Source organism: Parus major, chromosome 8, assembly GCF_001522545.3.
Source record: "Parus major isolate Abel chromosome 8, Parus_major1.1, whole genome shotgun sequence".
In the NCBI taxonomy this organism is placed as follows: Eukaryota; Metazoa; Chordata; class Aves; order Passeriformes; family Paridae; genus Parus; species Parus major.
Window position 1 is genome coordinate 16,981,438 of NC_031777.1, and position 16,863 is coordinate 16,998,300.

The window sequence follows — 16,863 nt, forward strand, 5'->3', positions numbered from 1 at the left end:
ATCGGTGTTTGCCGGACAGTGGTGTGGCTGTCTCCCGCTGGGGTTGAGGCGATTCGATGCGGTTTGTTAATATGAAGATTTGCATTCTGTATCTTTTGTATTTTGGATGCATAAAAATAATTTAGTTTGCCTTGCTGCGATGTAAAACACAGGAGCTCCGGAGTCTCCTTCTCTCTGTACGGAGCACCCAGTTCTGTCCTTGGTGCCACTCCGAGGTCCATCCACCCCTTCTTATGGTAAGCAGGAGGATTCCTTCTGTCTTCCGTGTCAGTCTGTACAGCCAGGAAGTTCCCTTTCTCAAAATGCCTGCTACTCTCTTTGTTTTGGTCTTGGCCTTATTTTACCTGCTCCTTTTATACCAGTGTTCAGAGTGGTACTTGGAGCACAAATTAGACAGCTGAAGACTGAGCACAGTTATAACCCGAGGTTTATCCTCTTGTCAGGCAGCAATGCCAAAGGGATCATTTATGCAGCACAGTGAGACTGGCACAGACCCAAGGCAGGAGTCTGCTCTCTTTGAAGTTCAGTTAATAACTTTAATAGCTTAATTTTGTAAAAGTGGAATGACTTAAGCATATCCACTGTACCACTAGCTGCCTTTCATAGCTACAGTTCTGTGACCTGAAAGGGACTTTGGGGGCTTTTTTTGTTTGTTTTGGATTTTTTTATGACGAGCGCGACACAGCTATTTAAAACATTATTTCCCCTGATGGAGAAGTCTAAGTCAATAAATCTGGAGCCGGCATTACCATCCCATAGGAAGTGTATTACAGTGTGGAGAGCCGCCCGTCACGTGCGGCAGGAGGGAGATGTGCAGCACAAGGTGTCAGAGGCCGCGTGTGCCGGTGTGCACAGCACAGCGCGGCACAGCCCCGCATAGCCGAGCCTAGCCCAGCACGGCACAGCCCAGCCCAGGGGCCGGCGCGGGCTGGCGGAGGCCGCGGCTCTCCCGCCCAGCCAAGCGGAGCCGGGAGGGCGCGGGAGCGGGGGGCGGCTGCGGGCTCCGGGCTGCGGGCACCGGGCTGCGGGCCCCGGGCTCTCACGGCCGCCCCCGCGGCGGCAGCAGCCCCCGGAGCGGCAGGAGCGGTCACGGGTGGCAGGTACGCGGGAGCCTTCAGCAGCGGGGGAGAGGGGTGGGGGCGCACCCCCGGCCCCCTGCCTTCGCCCTTGGGGTGCCACGGTGAAGGGGCGCCGAGCCCGGCAGGGACAGCGGCTGCCGCGCTCCGGCCTGGCCGGTGGTGGCGATGCGGATGCGGGCGGCTCCCGCCTCGGCCGCTGTGCCATCCGCAGGGCTGCGGCAGCCCGCGGGGGCTGGGAGCCGCCTGCAGCGGCTGGCAAGGGCAGGGAGGCTGAGGGAAGGGCCCGGCCCGGCCCGCAGTGACCGCCCGGCTGTGACCGCCCGGCTGCCGAGAGCCTGGCCCGGGTTGTGGGGCAGCACGGGGCTGCGCCTGTGGGAAGGCAGCCCAAGCCCACCGTGAGGGCCAGAAGTTGGTCCGGGTTTTTTGGTTATTTGTTGGGGTTTTTTTTTGGTGTTTTGTTTTTGTTGTATTTATTATTATTGTTATTATTTTTTTAATCCAGCACAGGTATTGACAGGACTATTTCAGTGGCAGAATAGAGCTCAATTTTAGAAATGCTGGATCAGCTATGAGAAAGATGAGTGGCGACCACAGCATATTGTACTTTATCCTTCAGGACAATGGAAGTCTGATAAAACAGGAGCTGAACTTTATTCGCTCTCTGTATGGGCCTGTTCTTAGTGTTACACTGCTGACTCAAAACTTTTCTTGCTTTGCCTGACAATTGGGGAAACTGAACGTCTCAAATCATATCTGAAACAGACTGTTGTTCTGCTCTGTGCAGGGGCTACTGGAGGAGACTGGATGTGACTGGACATCTGTAAAAACCAGTCTTGATGATGATTTTTTGTTTGAGTTACATACAAAACTATTCTTACGGGAATCAAAAATAAACTGTCTAATAAGGCACACCTTTATTCAAAGCCTAGGCTGTCTTCTCTGTTCTTAATGTCATCAGTCTTTTATCTGAAATCAATATTCCTGGCTAGTTCTTAATTATTTTATAAAGTGTTTATAAAATATTTGTGAGTCAGTGAATTTAGTAACAGGTCAAAACATAAATATGCTGAATACTATGCAGAGCAATGTCTCAAAACGTGCTTTTAAGGTTCTCATCTTTTCCCCTCATACTGAACTCAAATGTGAGCCTCTTCAACTAATCATGATTCAATTACCTCGTTGTCCTTTGTTTTGTTCATCATCGCTGGTGGTTTGCATTGGGTCTTTTATGGCAAAAGAAAAAGTCATAATCCTGCCAAATGACAAGTTAATGCTCTCAGGTAATTTATCTGAATTACAATTTGTCATGGTCCATCTCCATTTCCAAGAGTGAACTGTGCTAATAGTGCTTTATAATGCATAAGAAAACCACTGTCTCTTGAGAATTCCATTTCTTTTAGGGATTTGACATAGGCTTGTAGGTGTGTGGGAAAATGCTAGCTACAGCAATAGATAAATTTTCCCGAAGTGTGAATGCCCATGAGAGGCTTTTGGTGCTCTCCTTGAGTCAGGATGTCTTGCACATATGCTGTTGTTGTCAAGTGAGAGAGGAAGACATTTTCAGGAACTGACCCTGTAATTCCAAATGGACAGAAATTCCACTATTAAATAAGTGTCCTGGCAGCCTAGCTGCAAATTTAAAAACTTGCCCATAATTTTCTTGGAGTTCTGCAGAAAATGTTCAGTAATATGAGAAAGGTGTGAATGTCACTGTAAAGTGTAAGTGCCTTTCACAGAAGATAAATGCCTTTGGAGTCTGGGTTGTTAGTGCAGACTGATCTGCTGCTACTGCATTGGTGCTTGCATGTCTTTCAACTGACAAGGACTACTTTTCTTTTCAGAAATGGAAAATCCTGAAGTGGCTGTGAGCAGCTGCAGTGCTCATGATGAGGAAAACCTTTGCAGCTACAAACGACACTCATCAGTATCACAGGAAGGGATTTTGGAAGACCAGCTTAGAAGGAAGTTAAAATTTTTCTTCATGAACCCATGTGAAAAATTTTGGGCCCGGGGCAGAAAGCCTTGGAAACTTGGGATTCAGTTACTCAAAATAGTAATGGTTACAGTTCAGGTGAGTACCTATGGAAGGAGGGACTCAGCCTGTGGGAAGTCAAATGAATGCAGGTGACATGCTATTTATGGTGTGGTGCAGAGAAAGGGAAAGAATAGATTGCAAAATTCTTATTTGCATATGTAACTTAGATCTCAGGTGGCATAATTTTCTCCTAAAACTATGGACTGAAAAAAATAGTATTCTAGGAGTACAGATAAAAGAAATCATGTTTAAGGGCTCAACTTGGTTTTTTACTTTACTTTTTTTTTCTTTGCCATTTTTCCCCCCAAAGGATGGCATCCCTACACATCTGTTACCCAAGTACCTGCTTTACTGTTGTGTTTGAGGGAAGGAAAAGTTGTCTCTGTTTCAATATCACAGTGATAAGAAATCAAATTGGTGACCTTTTAATGATGTTCACTTGTATCTTGCATATGGTGTACAAACTCTTGCATTGAAAAAAACCTCAGAAATTCTTCCTCACTCTTTCTCTCACCCGGCCTTGCACCACAGATTTCATATAACACATTTATCTGCTGCTCAAAACACAATTGTTTGTCTCAGAGTTCTGTGGTTAAGGCAGAAGAAAGTTTTTATAAAGCCTTTCTAAGGCCCCAGATGATCCTTCAGAGCTGCCCACATGTGATCTCCCTTTATGGTCATGTGCTATGACAGTACATGTATAGAAAAGAATATTTTCTTTCCACTTGCATGAATGATGGCACAGACTGCAGAAATAAGAGTTCTTCTGCTGTGCATCTGGCACCATGTTTGTGTCCCTTACTGTTTCATTTAAAAATGTACCTTTGTTCTCTGATTGCCATCTCTCCCCTTTTGCAACTAAAAGTAAGAGCTGGTGATGAAAGAATCCAAATGAAAAAGAAACTAATGCCAATTTTGTATTTTCAGAGAAAACGTGCCTGTAGGTAATTCAGCCTGAGCAGTGTTGCTTTGCTGGTATATTCCTGTGTGCTGAGCACACTGAGCTTGCCTACAGAGCATTTCAGTATCTCTGTAACTGAATTACCCTTATCAAAACCTGCATCTCCAGTTTGCACCATGGCCATAAAACTAATCTGTAGACTACTGATTCAGACTTATCTCTGATGAGTTTCTTCACACTACACCTGACACCAGATTTGAAACAATAGTCAAGAGAATTGTGAGCCGCAGGAACAGTACATCATGTACTTCTAGAAACCTTTTCCAGTCTGGATAGTGACTAGTAATAGTAGTAGTAGTAGTAGTAGTGAGTTTTGTGCTCACTTTTTATGAACAGTTGCAGTATATTTATTTTACCAGCTTCAGGTGTTATCCTGTTGGAAGCACAGCTTTGGTGAGTTATTCTCAAAGCGCTTTCATTGAAACTTGATTGAGAGGTGTTTGTTCTCCTGAGTTGTCCTCAATCTGCCTTTTGTGCACTGGAGTAAGGACTTCAAAGTGGGATCTTGTTAAGTCTTATCCTGCCTTTTTGGCTGAGGAATAATGATATTCCCCCAGGGGAAGTCAACTGACACCAGGCCAAACTAACAAAGCATGTGTAACAGTATAGGGAGCTGGAACCTGAGATGGCATCATTTTCTTTCTAAAAATTCAAGTCCTTGGCCAAGATGCTGTAAACACGTTGAAGGCACACATTAGTGAAACCCTTTGCTTCCTTAAAGCCCAACTTTCATTTGACCAGCTGTGAAATGGAGCGGCCTGTATGTAATTGCCATGTCTACCAGTGAGACAGAAGACTGGCTGTTCATAAAACGGGGTTCATATGTTAATCCAGAAGCCAACTTTGTCTTTGAACAGAAAATATAAATGTCTTTTTCAGCTGGTGGTTTTTGGATTGAGCAATCAAATGGTGGTTGCCTTCAAAGAAGAGAACACTGTTGCATTCAAACATCTGTTCTTGAAAGGATATCTGGACAGAATGGATGATACCTATGCTGTATATACACAAACAGATGTTTATGACCAGATATTCTTTGCAATAAACCAGGTAGGAATTGTTGCTGCAATATGTACAATATATATGATCTTTGGCTGGGTACCTTTTTTTAAATTTAACTTCTGTGTCAATTGGTTAAGACTAAAGCATCAACTCGTTTAGTTTTCCTGTCATTGCTAGAGCACTGTAATGAGGTAACATCCTTAAAGTTAATCAATGTACTAGTTCTACACTAAAAGCACTCCTTGGATCTGAGCCAGAATTCTTTGCAAGTAACAAGTTTGGCTTTCTAGTAAGGATTGTAAGGAGAAAAACATAATAATCAAAAAGGTATTTAGATCCAAATCCTGTACTTAGTGTTTTGTCAAATACCTTAAGAGATTTGAGGACTCAGCTGTTGTGTGATTTAGGTTTCATAGTTCTTTAGGTGACCTTTTAAATAAAAGAGATGGGTTATAACCACTTCTGGTTTGCTTTGTTTTGTTTTTTTTTTTGTTTTTTCTCAGAGACTAACAGTTTTATTGCTATTTAAATTGGTTTGTTTGTTTTGAACTTTAGTACCTCCAGCTGCCCAACATCTCTGTTGGAAATCATGCTTATGAGAAGAGGGGAGCAGAAGAGACACCTCTGGCTCTTTGTCAGCAGTTCTACAAGCGAGGAATAATCTGTCCTGGAAACGACACCTTTGATATAGACCCAGAGATTGTGACTGGTGATGAACCTAATCTATTTTGTCAGTTCTTTGGGAGGATGAGACCTACATTTTTGATAAATTCCCTAAAAAACTTTACAGTACGGTATAGTCTTATCACATGATCTGTATTGAACTTACTACCAGCCAAAACCAGTAAGAAAAGTTCTGTGTAAGTAACCTCTAGCCCTCACCTCCAGTGTCTGATGCCATAAAGAAGTGAGGAGCCTTTAGCACTGATGACCATCTAGTACAAGTATTTGGGGCTAATTTTCAGAAGTGTTCCCTGTGAATTCATGATGAATAACTTGGCTGCTGTTCAAGGAAGCCAGTGTATTTGTCAGTTGGCTTCTCAGATGACTCCTCACTCAAATGTGCTATCTTGTCTGGTGTAGCCAACAGCTCATAACAGCCTCGGGAGTGGGACAGGCAGATTACGGTTAAAGAACCTGATAATCCATGAGATATTGTTGTGAGTCCTTATCCATTCCAGACTGCTTGTACATTGAGCCAACGACTTCATTAGACAACACAACAATGGGAAAGCACAATTTGAATTTCACTCTGGATTTCCCCAGGTGAGGAGGAACGAACACCTCCTGTGTTGGGGTATTGGTGCATTTTCCCTGTGCAAGGCTAACCTGAAGCTCTGTTGCAGGCTGGTGGCAGTGCAGCTCATGTTCAATCTGAAGGCAATCAACCTCCAGACCGTTCGTCACCACGAGCTCCCCGACTGTTACGATTTCACCCTGCGGGTATGTGGAAGCCTGCCACGTGTCTTTCTGTTCAAAACCACAAAATGACTTGCTGGTTTGCAGCACAGTCAGGACAGGTATTTTCTGTAGTGTTGAGTACCCCTGGGTCAGTGGTGCCTGGATTACTCTGTTATGGCTTAGTGTAGCCTGTAAATAACCAGCAGTTGTCACTCTTGGAGGTTAAGCTTTCAGTGCTCCTGATGTGGTGCTGAAGTACTTGCTTGGCTTACAGCCACTTGTGCTCTAATCCATCTGAAGTATAATGGAAGTGTAAATCTCTTCTCTTTAGAGAGATGCTTCTGGCAAAGATCATAGAGGAATGAGGATGTAGTTTAAAAGAATTTCACCTAGTAATTGGTTGATTGAACAATTTTTGGCAAATACACAGTTCAGTACATTTGTCTTTCATTTTGACAGCATTTATTTGAAGATACTGGAATTAGTTTAAGCTTAGGAAAGTTTTGTAACTTCTCCCCTAGGAGAATTATTCTGCATCATTATGCAGGCTTAGCAATACAGTGGGCTACATATGTAATTGTTTAACTTTATAAAGACATGCACCTATTTTCATTTGTTTTTGTTTTTAATACAGATTGTGTTTGATAATAAAGCACACAGTGGAAGAATTAAAATAAGTCTAGACAATGACATAGCGATCAGGGAATGTAAAGACTGGCATGTTTCTGGATCAAGTAAGTGACATAAATGTGCTCAAATTTTCATGCTGAAATTGTGTCCACTAGCACAATTTTTGTTAACCTTTTTCTTTATGAAAAGGTGATGCACCACTGACATACAATCTCTAGCATGTGCACTCTAGGTCTGATTTTCTAAGAAATTGTTGTTCTTCAACCTCTGATCTGAAAACCTGGGAATCCAGCCACAGCGTTACTTTCTGTAGCAGTTCTCAAGGCTTGCACCATTGATAATGGCAAACCAAAATTTTTCCACGCCTCACTGTACATCCTTCTGTCTTTCGCTTCTGAATTTAGGCTGCTCATTCCTTAAGGCAGAGTTGTGAACTGTTCTAGCACCAGGCAACAGGACACATGATAGTGGTGGAAAGCTGAAGCTGATTTACTCTTATTTCAGGACTTAGCACCAGGAAAGATAAGGAAGCTTTGTTGCTAAGGCTTGCTGGAGTGGAATGGCTAGAAACACTTCTTATTGTTGCTTAAATGCCATTTGCTGCGTATTTGGCTATAACTGAGGTGCACAAGATGGTTAAATTTCTTATATAGTGACTCACAAGAATGCACCACCTTTGTTGACAGATATTTGGCCTGGTCAAAACATCATCTTTTTTTCATCAGCAAAAATAATCTCTTTGATAGTCAGAAGCTTTCCAGGACTTTCAAATTCCACTTTGCAATAGGATGAACCAGGTCCTTCTTTCTACTTTGCCACTTTCTCTGTTGCTATGCCTGTGTTAGGGAATGAAGAGCTGGTAGTGGAAAAGGGTAACTGGTGTTTTTGTTAGATCCAGACTGAAATTAATTACTGGGGTCGGGTGGGAGTGCACCCCGGAGCTCAGCGCTGCCGTGCCAGCCGTGCCCAGCAGGCGGCGCTGCCGGGGCCGGCGGCGCGGTGGGCGCTGGGTGCTGAGTGCGCCTGCAGCGCTCCCCAGGCACTCCCGGAGCCCGTCTGGATGCTCTGCAGCAGGGAAAGGCTGCAGCCGCACCCTAACAGCTCCTTCCTGTTCCGCACTAAACGGCAAAACCATCTAAACGGCAGCAGTGTAACAGGGAAGTACTGGGTGGGCTTTTTCCCAGTAGTGCCGTTCATGAAGTCAACTAGAATTTCAGCAGCCCATTTTGTAGAATTGGTGCATGTTCTTGAAAATTTAGCATTTTTTGTTTGTTTTTTTTTCAAACCACCATCCTTTTAGCATTAAAAATCTAATCCTTCCACTGTCTCACCTATTTTCAGCTGTATGATAGGTATAAAAACAAACAAAAAGATTTGGTGCAATGTTTAACATTAGATGATCAAGAATGTGAATTTTAGTAACAGATGGAGAACTCACGTCTAACACAATGTTGATCTTGACTTGCTGAGCAATAGTACAAGTTATCTGCACTGCTGTAGGACAGAAAACCTGATTGTCAAATACTGGTCTGAAAGAAAAGATACATATTATAAAGTTCCTAGGATTTTGGAACTCTATGACTCCAAAGGCCATTCCAGTCGCTGTAAAATGATTAACTCTCACCAATAATCCTGCAGGACTATAAGAAGCACTCACTCACACTGATAAATTTTTGATGTGGTATCAAGCCTCCTAAATTTACTGAAGGGGTATCTGTTGTGCAGATGCATTTGCATCTCTCATGAAATATGTCAGATAAACTTTTGTGGGAAAAAATGCTAAGATTTTTCTTAATTCAGTTGTATAAATTTAGTTAACATCAAAACTTGATTTTTACTTCAGTAAAGCAATCAGTGATGGTCAACAAGAATGAATGCACATAATATATATGTACATAATGTATATACATAAATGAATGTACATAAGCATGTACATTTTTGTTCTTGCAGTACAGAAGAATACTCATTACATGATGATCTTCGATGCTTTTGTCATATTGACTTGTCTGGCTTCATTGATCCTTTGCACACGATCAGTGATTAAAGGAATTTGGCTCCAAAGGGTGGGTATAGCTCCTTCCTTGGAAAGTCTTGTCTTGTGTAAGCCCAATTAACTGTTTTGTTTCCTCCTTTCCCCTAGGAATTTGTAAGCTTTTTCCTATATTATTATAAGAAAGAAGTGTCTTTCAGTGATCAAATGGAGTTTGTCAATGGATGGTACATCCTGATTATGGTTAGCGATGTCCTAACTATTGTTGGATCAACTTTAAAGATGGAGATACAAGCTAAGGTAGGCTTGTCACACTGTCAGATGGAAGAAAAACTGTTTCTGTACAACCTAGGTTCAAACCTCTCAGAGAACTTTAGGCTGGCTGTACTTGCTTCTGAGTGGCATGACATGCAAGTCATGTGTGTTGTTTCTAGTAGCAAGATTTAAAAAATTCAAATATCACTCTGTATTATAGTGCTGAATTATCTTTGCTCCCTGTGACTCTGAGGAATAAAATGCAGTTCATCTCTGAAAGTTTGACTGTTAACTTCCTCCCTTCCTCACTTATATTTGCTCATTTGATGAAATTTTTCAAATTTAGCATTTAACTTTTGGAACTCTGTTTACAAGTGTTTAACAGAGTTAAACTCTCCTTAAATATCACATTGCTGCTTTCCCAACTTCTGTTTTCCAGCATGTACGTAACAGTCAGCCATAGCAGTGGTTGATTTTGATTTCTAAATATTTTCACTTTCTAAAATAAACTTAATATGGACAAAACTCAAAACTTGTAGAACATTATGTTTTACAGAATCAGGGAAGAAAAAATACTATAATATGCTATCCTGAAGCACTCTGATATTCAGATAATATTGTTCTTCACAGAAATCTGTAGCAGACTTTGAAGTGTGACATTGCAACATAGTGGACTTTGGACAGTAATGATGAAAGGATGGGTCTGAAATCCATCTGCTGACAGCTTGACTGTCACAAACACCCTGTACAAATTGCCCTGTCTCACCACAGTACTATAAACTCACTGAGAGTAGAAAGCAGCTGTGAGGAAGTCAGCTAAGAGATAGCTCCATCCTGCTTTGGGAAAAGCAAAGAAGATAACAAGATTGGAATAAGGTCTTTCATTTGGGATTCCTGTATCTTATATTATAAAGACATCTATTTATATATGTAAGAATATTTTATTCAAACTCCTCTCTACAGGTTACATTTTGCTCAATTTTGCAAGCCTTGTGGACCATAATAATAAAATCTTGTTCCATGTTACTGTATGAAAGTGGTTGAATAGCATGTTCACATTAAAGTAGCCTAAATTTGTTTCTTGTCAAGCTCTAAATTAATTATGCTGATAGGAAAGATTAGCCAATATCCATTGCCAAAATCTATTATTTACATTTTATTCTTAGGAGAATAGAAACAGAAATTAATGAAAACTTCTTTTCAAATCAGCTGTCACGATCCATGTCAGAGGAGAGCTGCAGTTCAGGAACAGAGTACATGCTAATTTGGATGAAAACAGGCCAGTATCTATAGGTGGAAAAAACAGCAAAGTGCCAATAGATATAAGTTCTGGATAGAAATCATTATAAGCTAATTAGTCTTCTCCTTGATAGCTTTATATAGCTCATAGATCCCAACTACATAACAAGATCCTCCTGGGTATTTATCTGAGCAATGCTGACTACTCATGCTAATTTTGACAAAGAGCTTTCCCTATGTATTGGAAGAACTTTTTTTCTTCTGTGTCATGTTTACCCTGTTCATTGGGATGCAGTGCAGAGATTCCTAAGTAGCTCTGAGGAATCTCTCAGTGCAGATTCCAGAAGCAGTTGCTGCAAGTCCGGAAGCAGCATAAAAATGTTTGCAGTGCTACTGCAGATCTTGGTGAGCTGGGTACAGAGGAGGTGTCTCTGTTTCTGCAGTGCACCTGTCTTGCAAATAAAGCTCATCTTGTGAGAATCTGTTTTACAAACAGCCATGAGTAAAGGCATGAGCAACTCATGAAATGAGTTGCACTTGAAAGTGGCCCTGCTCTTTCGTGGGACCTCTCTCTAATGCATATTGCCTCAAACTAATTTCTAATTGAGAGAGTTTGCCAAAGGAAAAATGTTTCTTAATAAATCTTTGTAGTAATGGGAGTCACAATTTAGAAGCTGTCAGTTGTTACAATAATTAATTTTTCCCTTTCTAATTTTTTTGCTTCTCTTACATTTTTTCAGAGTCTGACAAGTTATGATGTCTGCAGCATCCTCTTAGGAATATCTACTATGCTTGTGTGGCTTGGAGTCATTCGCTACCTAGGTTTCTTTCAGAAGTATAATGTAAGGATCTCCTGGGATCTTCATACTGTTGGTATTTATTCTGTTTGTTGCTATAAGAGGACTGGAAGAAGTATCTGGCTGAATTCTAACTGTTTGCATTGCTTTGTGCAGCTTCTCATCCTAACCCTGCGAGCAGCATTACCCAATGTAATGAGGTTCTGCTGTTGCGCTGCTATGATCTACCTGGGCTATTGTTTCTGTGGATGGATTGTACTGGGACCATACCATGTGAAGGTAATGTTCTGACCATGAAAAAAGACAGCTTGGATAACAGAATAAGAGATTACTACTGTTGTTTCCTAGTTCTCCATGTCAAGGCTTCCCTTAATGTAAAAATAGTGCATCTCCAACATGATGCTGTTCTGTTTGAGGAGTCTGACTTCCATGAGTCAATCAGACTTTCCTCAAGTTATGAAAGCTCCAAGTCAGAAGTGGAAGCTGTAATGACTCCCAATCACATGCTGATATTTTAAGAAATAATTTCCATTTTGCAGAACACTGGAATCTGACTAAAACTTTGGAGACATTATGCTTATCTCTCTTAAAAGATAAATTTGTTTATCTGAATCGAATGTGCATGTGTATAGGAGGTGACAAGCTCTGCTTGTTCCTCAGATGTTTTACTGTTTGCACCTTGTCATCCCCTGGGTGTAGGAAGCTATCTGAGGCAGTCAGTCATCAGCAGTGTATGTTCTTCATGTTATGTACAGTCTTTGTGTCCAAATAAAGCAGTGACACATCCTTGTCGTCTTCCCTCCTCTCTAGTTTCGCACGCTGAACATGGTTTCTGAATGCCTTTTTTCATTGATCAATGGAGATGACATGTTTGCCACCTTTGCACAGATGCAGCAGAAAAGTTACTTGGTTTGGTTATTCAGTAGGATCTACCTCTACTCCTTCATCAGTCTGTTCATCTATATGGTGCTGAGTCTCTTCATTGCACTCATTACAGATACGTATGAAACAGTCAAGGTGAGCACAGACTGTTCATTTGGAATATTAGTGCAAGATTGGTGCTATCAGAACTCTCATCTCCCTCAATATTTTAACTTGCAGTGCATGCCAATCTAAAGAATAAATATGACTACTTTTGGAGGTACAAAGTTATGACAGGAGGGTTTTTAATCCCTCTCTACTTCGTTTTTCTTAAAAGGTCTGTCTGTTTTTCTGCTCCAATGGAAGCTAAATATCTACTAAAAAGCAGTATTTTCACATTAGGTCCTATGAATCTTCTAATTTCAGACTTGAGCAGTGTCTCAAAAGTGGTCCAGGGGGAATTTGGGTTATCCTAGGTTTTATCCTTGTTAAAAGTTTAATTAAGTATCAATTTTTAGCACTACCAGCAAGATGGCTTTCCTGAGACAGAACTTAAGAGATTTATATCACAGTGCAAAGACTCACCAAACTCTGGGAGGTACAGGTTAGAGGAGGAAAGTTCTGCATCTCTCTTCTGTTGTTGTAATGGTATGTATCTATATTAAAATGATCTGTTAAGGTATATGCAAAAGCAGCATGCTAAAACATGTCCCTGGTACAATGTTTATGAAAAGTACTTAAATTTTGGGGGAAGTAGTGTTGGGGGGGCGGGGGGGGAGGGGACTCACACAAAAATCCCAAACTATTTCTAATGAACAGAGCACTGCAGCCGACAAATTTCTAAGAAGTTGTGAGGGAACTTCCAAATTAAGTATCACTTAACATGTGAAAAATGATACAGAAAGTAGGATAATATTTACAGTAACTTGGGAACCACATATGTGTAATGTATACGCATTGACATTTCCTGTACTCACTGCAACAAGCAGCACTTAAGAGAACTCATCCAGTGTTCTCTTATCTACTTTTTAATCACACCTTGTGCAGGTAACAGGCCTGAAACTTGGGGAGAAAATCAGCTTGTCAAGGTTTTAAGACAGCATGCAGTTTAAGATACTACCACAGCACTTGGAAAACATTGCCCTAACTTCCATTATGGAAAGAAAATGCTTCAGTTATTTGAAGCTGTGTTTCTTCAGGAATACTGATTGCAGGATATGTGGTTTATATTTAACCTGGCTGGCAGCAAGTCTGAGTCTTCCTTGCTGAAGAGCCTTTTGGTGGGGGAGCTGAGAAGCATTTGCCACTTGATTAAAAAGATCAAAGGTGCAACTCTGTGGTATTGGGCTTTTCTGGTGGGCTGTACTGTTATATGCCTGATAGAACATATTTATGAGAGGGAGGAGATGGGGACGTATTTTGGAGCAGGGAGATGACAGATCCTGCTGAGAGCCAGCCCCTGTTCTGACCGAGTGTCTTACTGGAGATAAAAGTGTGGGATGAAGCAGAGCAGGGCATCTTGCTCCTGGGTAAAGGGCATGGACACATTAATATTTCCTTTTCTGCACACACCTCTCAGTTTAACCAGACAAACAGGCCAGCATAAAATTGGACAGGGTGGGGATGTAATAATTTTTCTACTGACTGTGCAGTGGGGATCAGGCATCTAGGAGAGCAGTGAACATCATCTTCAGAATGTTTTCTGGTGGTTCATAGCAGTTTCTTGTCAATGAATGTCAAATTATTAATAGTTCAGTTGCATTTTTCAGGCTCCTTGTACAGTGAAACTATTATTTTGATGCATGTACCTGACAACTTCCCCCCTCTTCTCTTGTACAGGTTGTAGTGAACGTATTTAATGGATTGTGGGAGCATATCATGGAGGCTTTAAAGCAGCACACATTGCAAGAACTGGACAATGGATCTGGTGGAAAACTTTATCTCTGAAGACTTAATTTGCTTTTCTCAAAAAACAGGCCTGTGGCAGAAATTTATGCTAAACTTACAGATTTTTTTGATTAGACATTCACTGCTAGTTCAGAGGGCTTGGGGATGGTTTTTATTAGTTTTATTCTATTTGTTTCCTCAGTTAATTTGTGCTAGAATGCAAAGGGCATAAAAACCTGTCTGTGTTCAGACTTGCCTAGATTATAAGAGTAGAATATAGATGTAATAACTTTCAACAATAAGTAGAACTAGTGCCGGACAACTTCGGCTTTGAGCACCACCCTAGCCCTCAGTACTGCAGGCATTATCTGTCTGTGGCTGACCTGTTACTGAATGAATGGAAGCTCACTAGAGCCCTCAGCATTTTTTGTTTGTTTGCACTCACAGTAAAAATAAATACTATGAAATTTGGTGTAATGTGTTTCTGGAGTCATTACAGTGAATTGATATGCAAGCCATTCAAACATAGCTGAAAGCATAAAATAAATATTTCTTTAAACACAAGTACCACCGGATGTAAGTGACAATCTATTCTCAGAGAGCTGGGATATGCCAGGCTGAACTGAAGTTTGAGGGATGAGCTGAGTGGAGAAATGTTCTCATGTATCAAGCACTGAGCAGGGTCAGTTACAGTCTTCAGCTTAACAGTGTTTGGATCTTACGTTTTTAAAGGAAAAATCAGACAAAAACCTTTGCAAAATATCTATTTTTTAAAAATTTGATTTTTTCCTCTGGCATACAAGTCTGTAAACCTGAAGTCTACACTAAGTTAAAGACAGAGGAGAGATGTCTCTGAGAGTCTTATCTCTCCACACTTTAGAAACTGGATGTTTCCTAGCAACTTAATAACCTGCTACTGTCAGTGGCTGGCTGAAACATTAGCTCTTGTAAAAGTTCAGTTCTGACAACTTAGTTTATATTCTTTGTTGATTGTGATAATATTTAATGGATGCCTTCTTTTCTATATTCATTCTGGGAGCAGAATAGAAAACTAAAGCGAAGCATATTTTAGAGAGCTTGCATTTGGGAGCAACAGTGCTGTAGCTCTGTGTGACAATGTATAATTCTGCAGAGGACATTAAACATGTTCTGTCTGAATGCTTACATATTGTAAATGTGCTACAATAAACACAGCTGCAGTAAATATTGGGTGTGTAAGTATTCATCTTAAGAGTAAATATGTTACCAGGTTAATGTAGGAGCTTTGTTTTTTAATAGTGCTATGCAATTTCTGGCATGAAATGGAGTGTGGAGTGCATGAACTTGGATTTCCTGTAGACATGATAGTTCCTGTGGGCCCTGGCAAGGACCTATTTCCAGCTGATGTTTAACAGCTTCAGAATTTGCCATAGAAACATACTCAAGTATTTATCCTCCCACTAAAAGCACCCCTCAAATTCAGCAAAGCAAATCAAATGCAAGGCGCAGGCAGAACAGGTTATCCACAGTATCTGAAAGTTTTGTATACTGAGATCCTCTTTCAACACTCACCTAAGACTGAGGACTTTTGAAGCTTTTCAAAAAGCAAAAATTGAGTGATGGTGCTTTCTCTTGACACAATTAACTCTTAATGGATCTTTGACAGCACACAAAATATAATGGGCACATCACTATTGTATACAGTAATTTATGTAAGGAATTCTGGCAAGGATGGCAAGCACTTTAAGATCAACGAAATACAGAAGGCAGACTTACATGGCTTTTTCATACAGAGTTAAGAGAAAGCTAAGATTAATAATTCACTTAAAATATAGGTACATTTTGTAAACAGCTATGGAATACTTTGTTTGCCAATACATTTATAAGGCAAGAAGTGGTCTGATTTCATTTAGAAACCAGGTAGAACATGTGCTTTGTCACTGTTAACATTAAATTGGCAGCAAGTTTCAACAAAATTTGACAGAGCTCTTAAGTATCAAATTCTTACAGAGTTTTACAGTAGCAGAGAGAAAGCATGTTAATAGAAGCTTGCAGTATGAGCATAAGGCATGGAAAGCTACAACAGGTGCCACAAAGCAGAAAAAGATACTTTATATAGATTCTTTCTCTTCCTAATACAAGTGGCAAAGTCTTCCACTGAAGATTGGTTTCTATTGCCCGAAGTGAAGCAGCAAAATTCCTGGTAGAGTCTTTAAGTGATGACCTGTGCTTGTGCTACAGCTAAAAAGTCAATCAACTGAGATGCAGAAATTATTTAGAAAACCATGGTCTGTGTTACTCCTGCTGGGTTCAACAACTTCTAATTTAGGATTGCTGGGAGTTGTGTGGGTTTGGGGAGGAAAGAGTTGATGAATTACAAGTTGCCTTCAGACAGTAATGGGCAGGGGCAGACTGTGAAGCCAGAGGGGAGTGCTATCTAAAAGGAGAAGGATGTTTAAAGCAAAGCATAGGATGAGGTGAGGGGAAGAGACAACTATAATAACAACAATTATAAATTTAGCAGGGCATCAACCGTGTATTTCTGGCTATGGGTACAGGCTGCTACACTGTGGAAGAACAGTACCCTGAAAGGTTACTGGCTTACAGAATGTCCAGTTCTGTCTGAGAAAATAAGTGCTGCTTGTATTACATACCTGATACTTACATTATTTTTTTTTTTTTAAGAAAAAGACACTCAAGCACGTGTTGTTCACCTTGGTGCTACTGCTGGCAGTCTAAGTGCTTTCTTG

At 40.9% G+C, this 16,863-nt stretch overlaps 1 protein-coding gene across 4 annotated transcripts; it reads left to right on the forward strand.

The window, feature by feature from the left end:
* Positions 1–32: 32 nt before the first annotated feature.
* MCOLN3 (mucolipin 3) lies at positions 33–14,611 on the forward strand. Of its 4 annotated transcripts, none has more exons than XM_015636234.3 (14): positions 33–236; positions 2,921–3,150; positions 4,955–5,122; positions 5,630–5,783; positions 6,256–6,340; positions 6,421–6,517; positions 7,110–7,209; positions 9,056–9,168; positions 9,246–9,395; positions 11,330–11,431; positions 11,543–11,665; positions 12,197–12,403; positions 12,766–12,895; positions 14,087–14,606. In XM_015636234.3, exons 2-14 carry the CDS (start codon positions 2,923–2,925, stop codon positions 14,104–14,106), a joined length of 1,677 nt encoding a protein of 558 aa, XP_015491720.1. In that variant the 5' UTR covers positions 33–236; positions 2,921–2,922; the 3' UTR covers positions 14,107–14,606. The 4 variants fall into 4 exon arrangements, with proteins under 4 accessions (XP_015491720.1, XP_015491721.1, XP_033372448.1 ...); XM_015636235.3 differs by lacking the exon at positions 33–236 and adding an exon at positions 994–1,100 and having other exon boundaries at positions 14,087–14,611; XM_033516557.1 differs by lacking the exons at positions 33–236; positions 12,766–12,895 and having other exon boundaries at positions 14,087–14,611.
* The last annotated feature ends 2,252 nt before the right edge of the window (positions 14,612–16,863 follow it).

Coding starts and splice junctions, on each gene's coding strand:
- MCOLN3 (XM_015636234.3), top strand. CDS start 2,923: ATGGAAAATCCTGAAGTGGCTGTGAGCAGCTGCAGTGCTCATGATGAG. Junction 3,151..4,954: donor TAGTAATGGTTACAGTTCAG/GTGAGTACCTAT, acceptor TGTCTTTTTCAG/CTGGTGGTTTTTGGATTGAG. Junction 5,123..5,629: donor TATTCTTTGCAATAAACCAG/GTAGGAATTGTT, acceptor TTTGAACTTTAG/TACCTCCAGCTGCCCAACAT.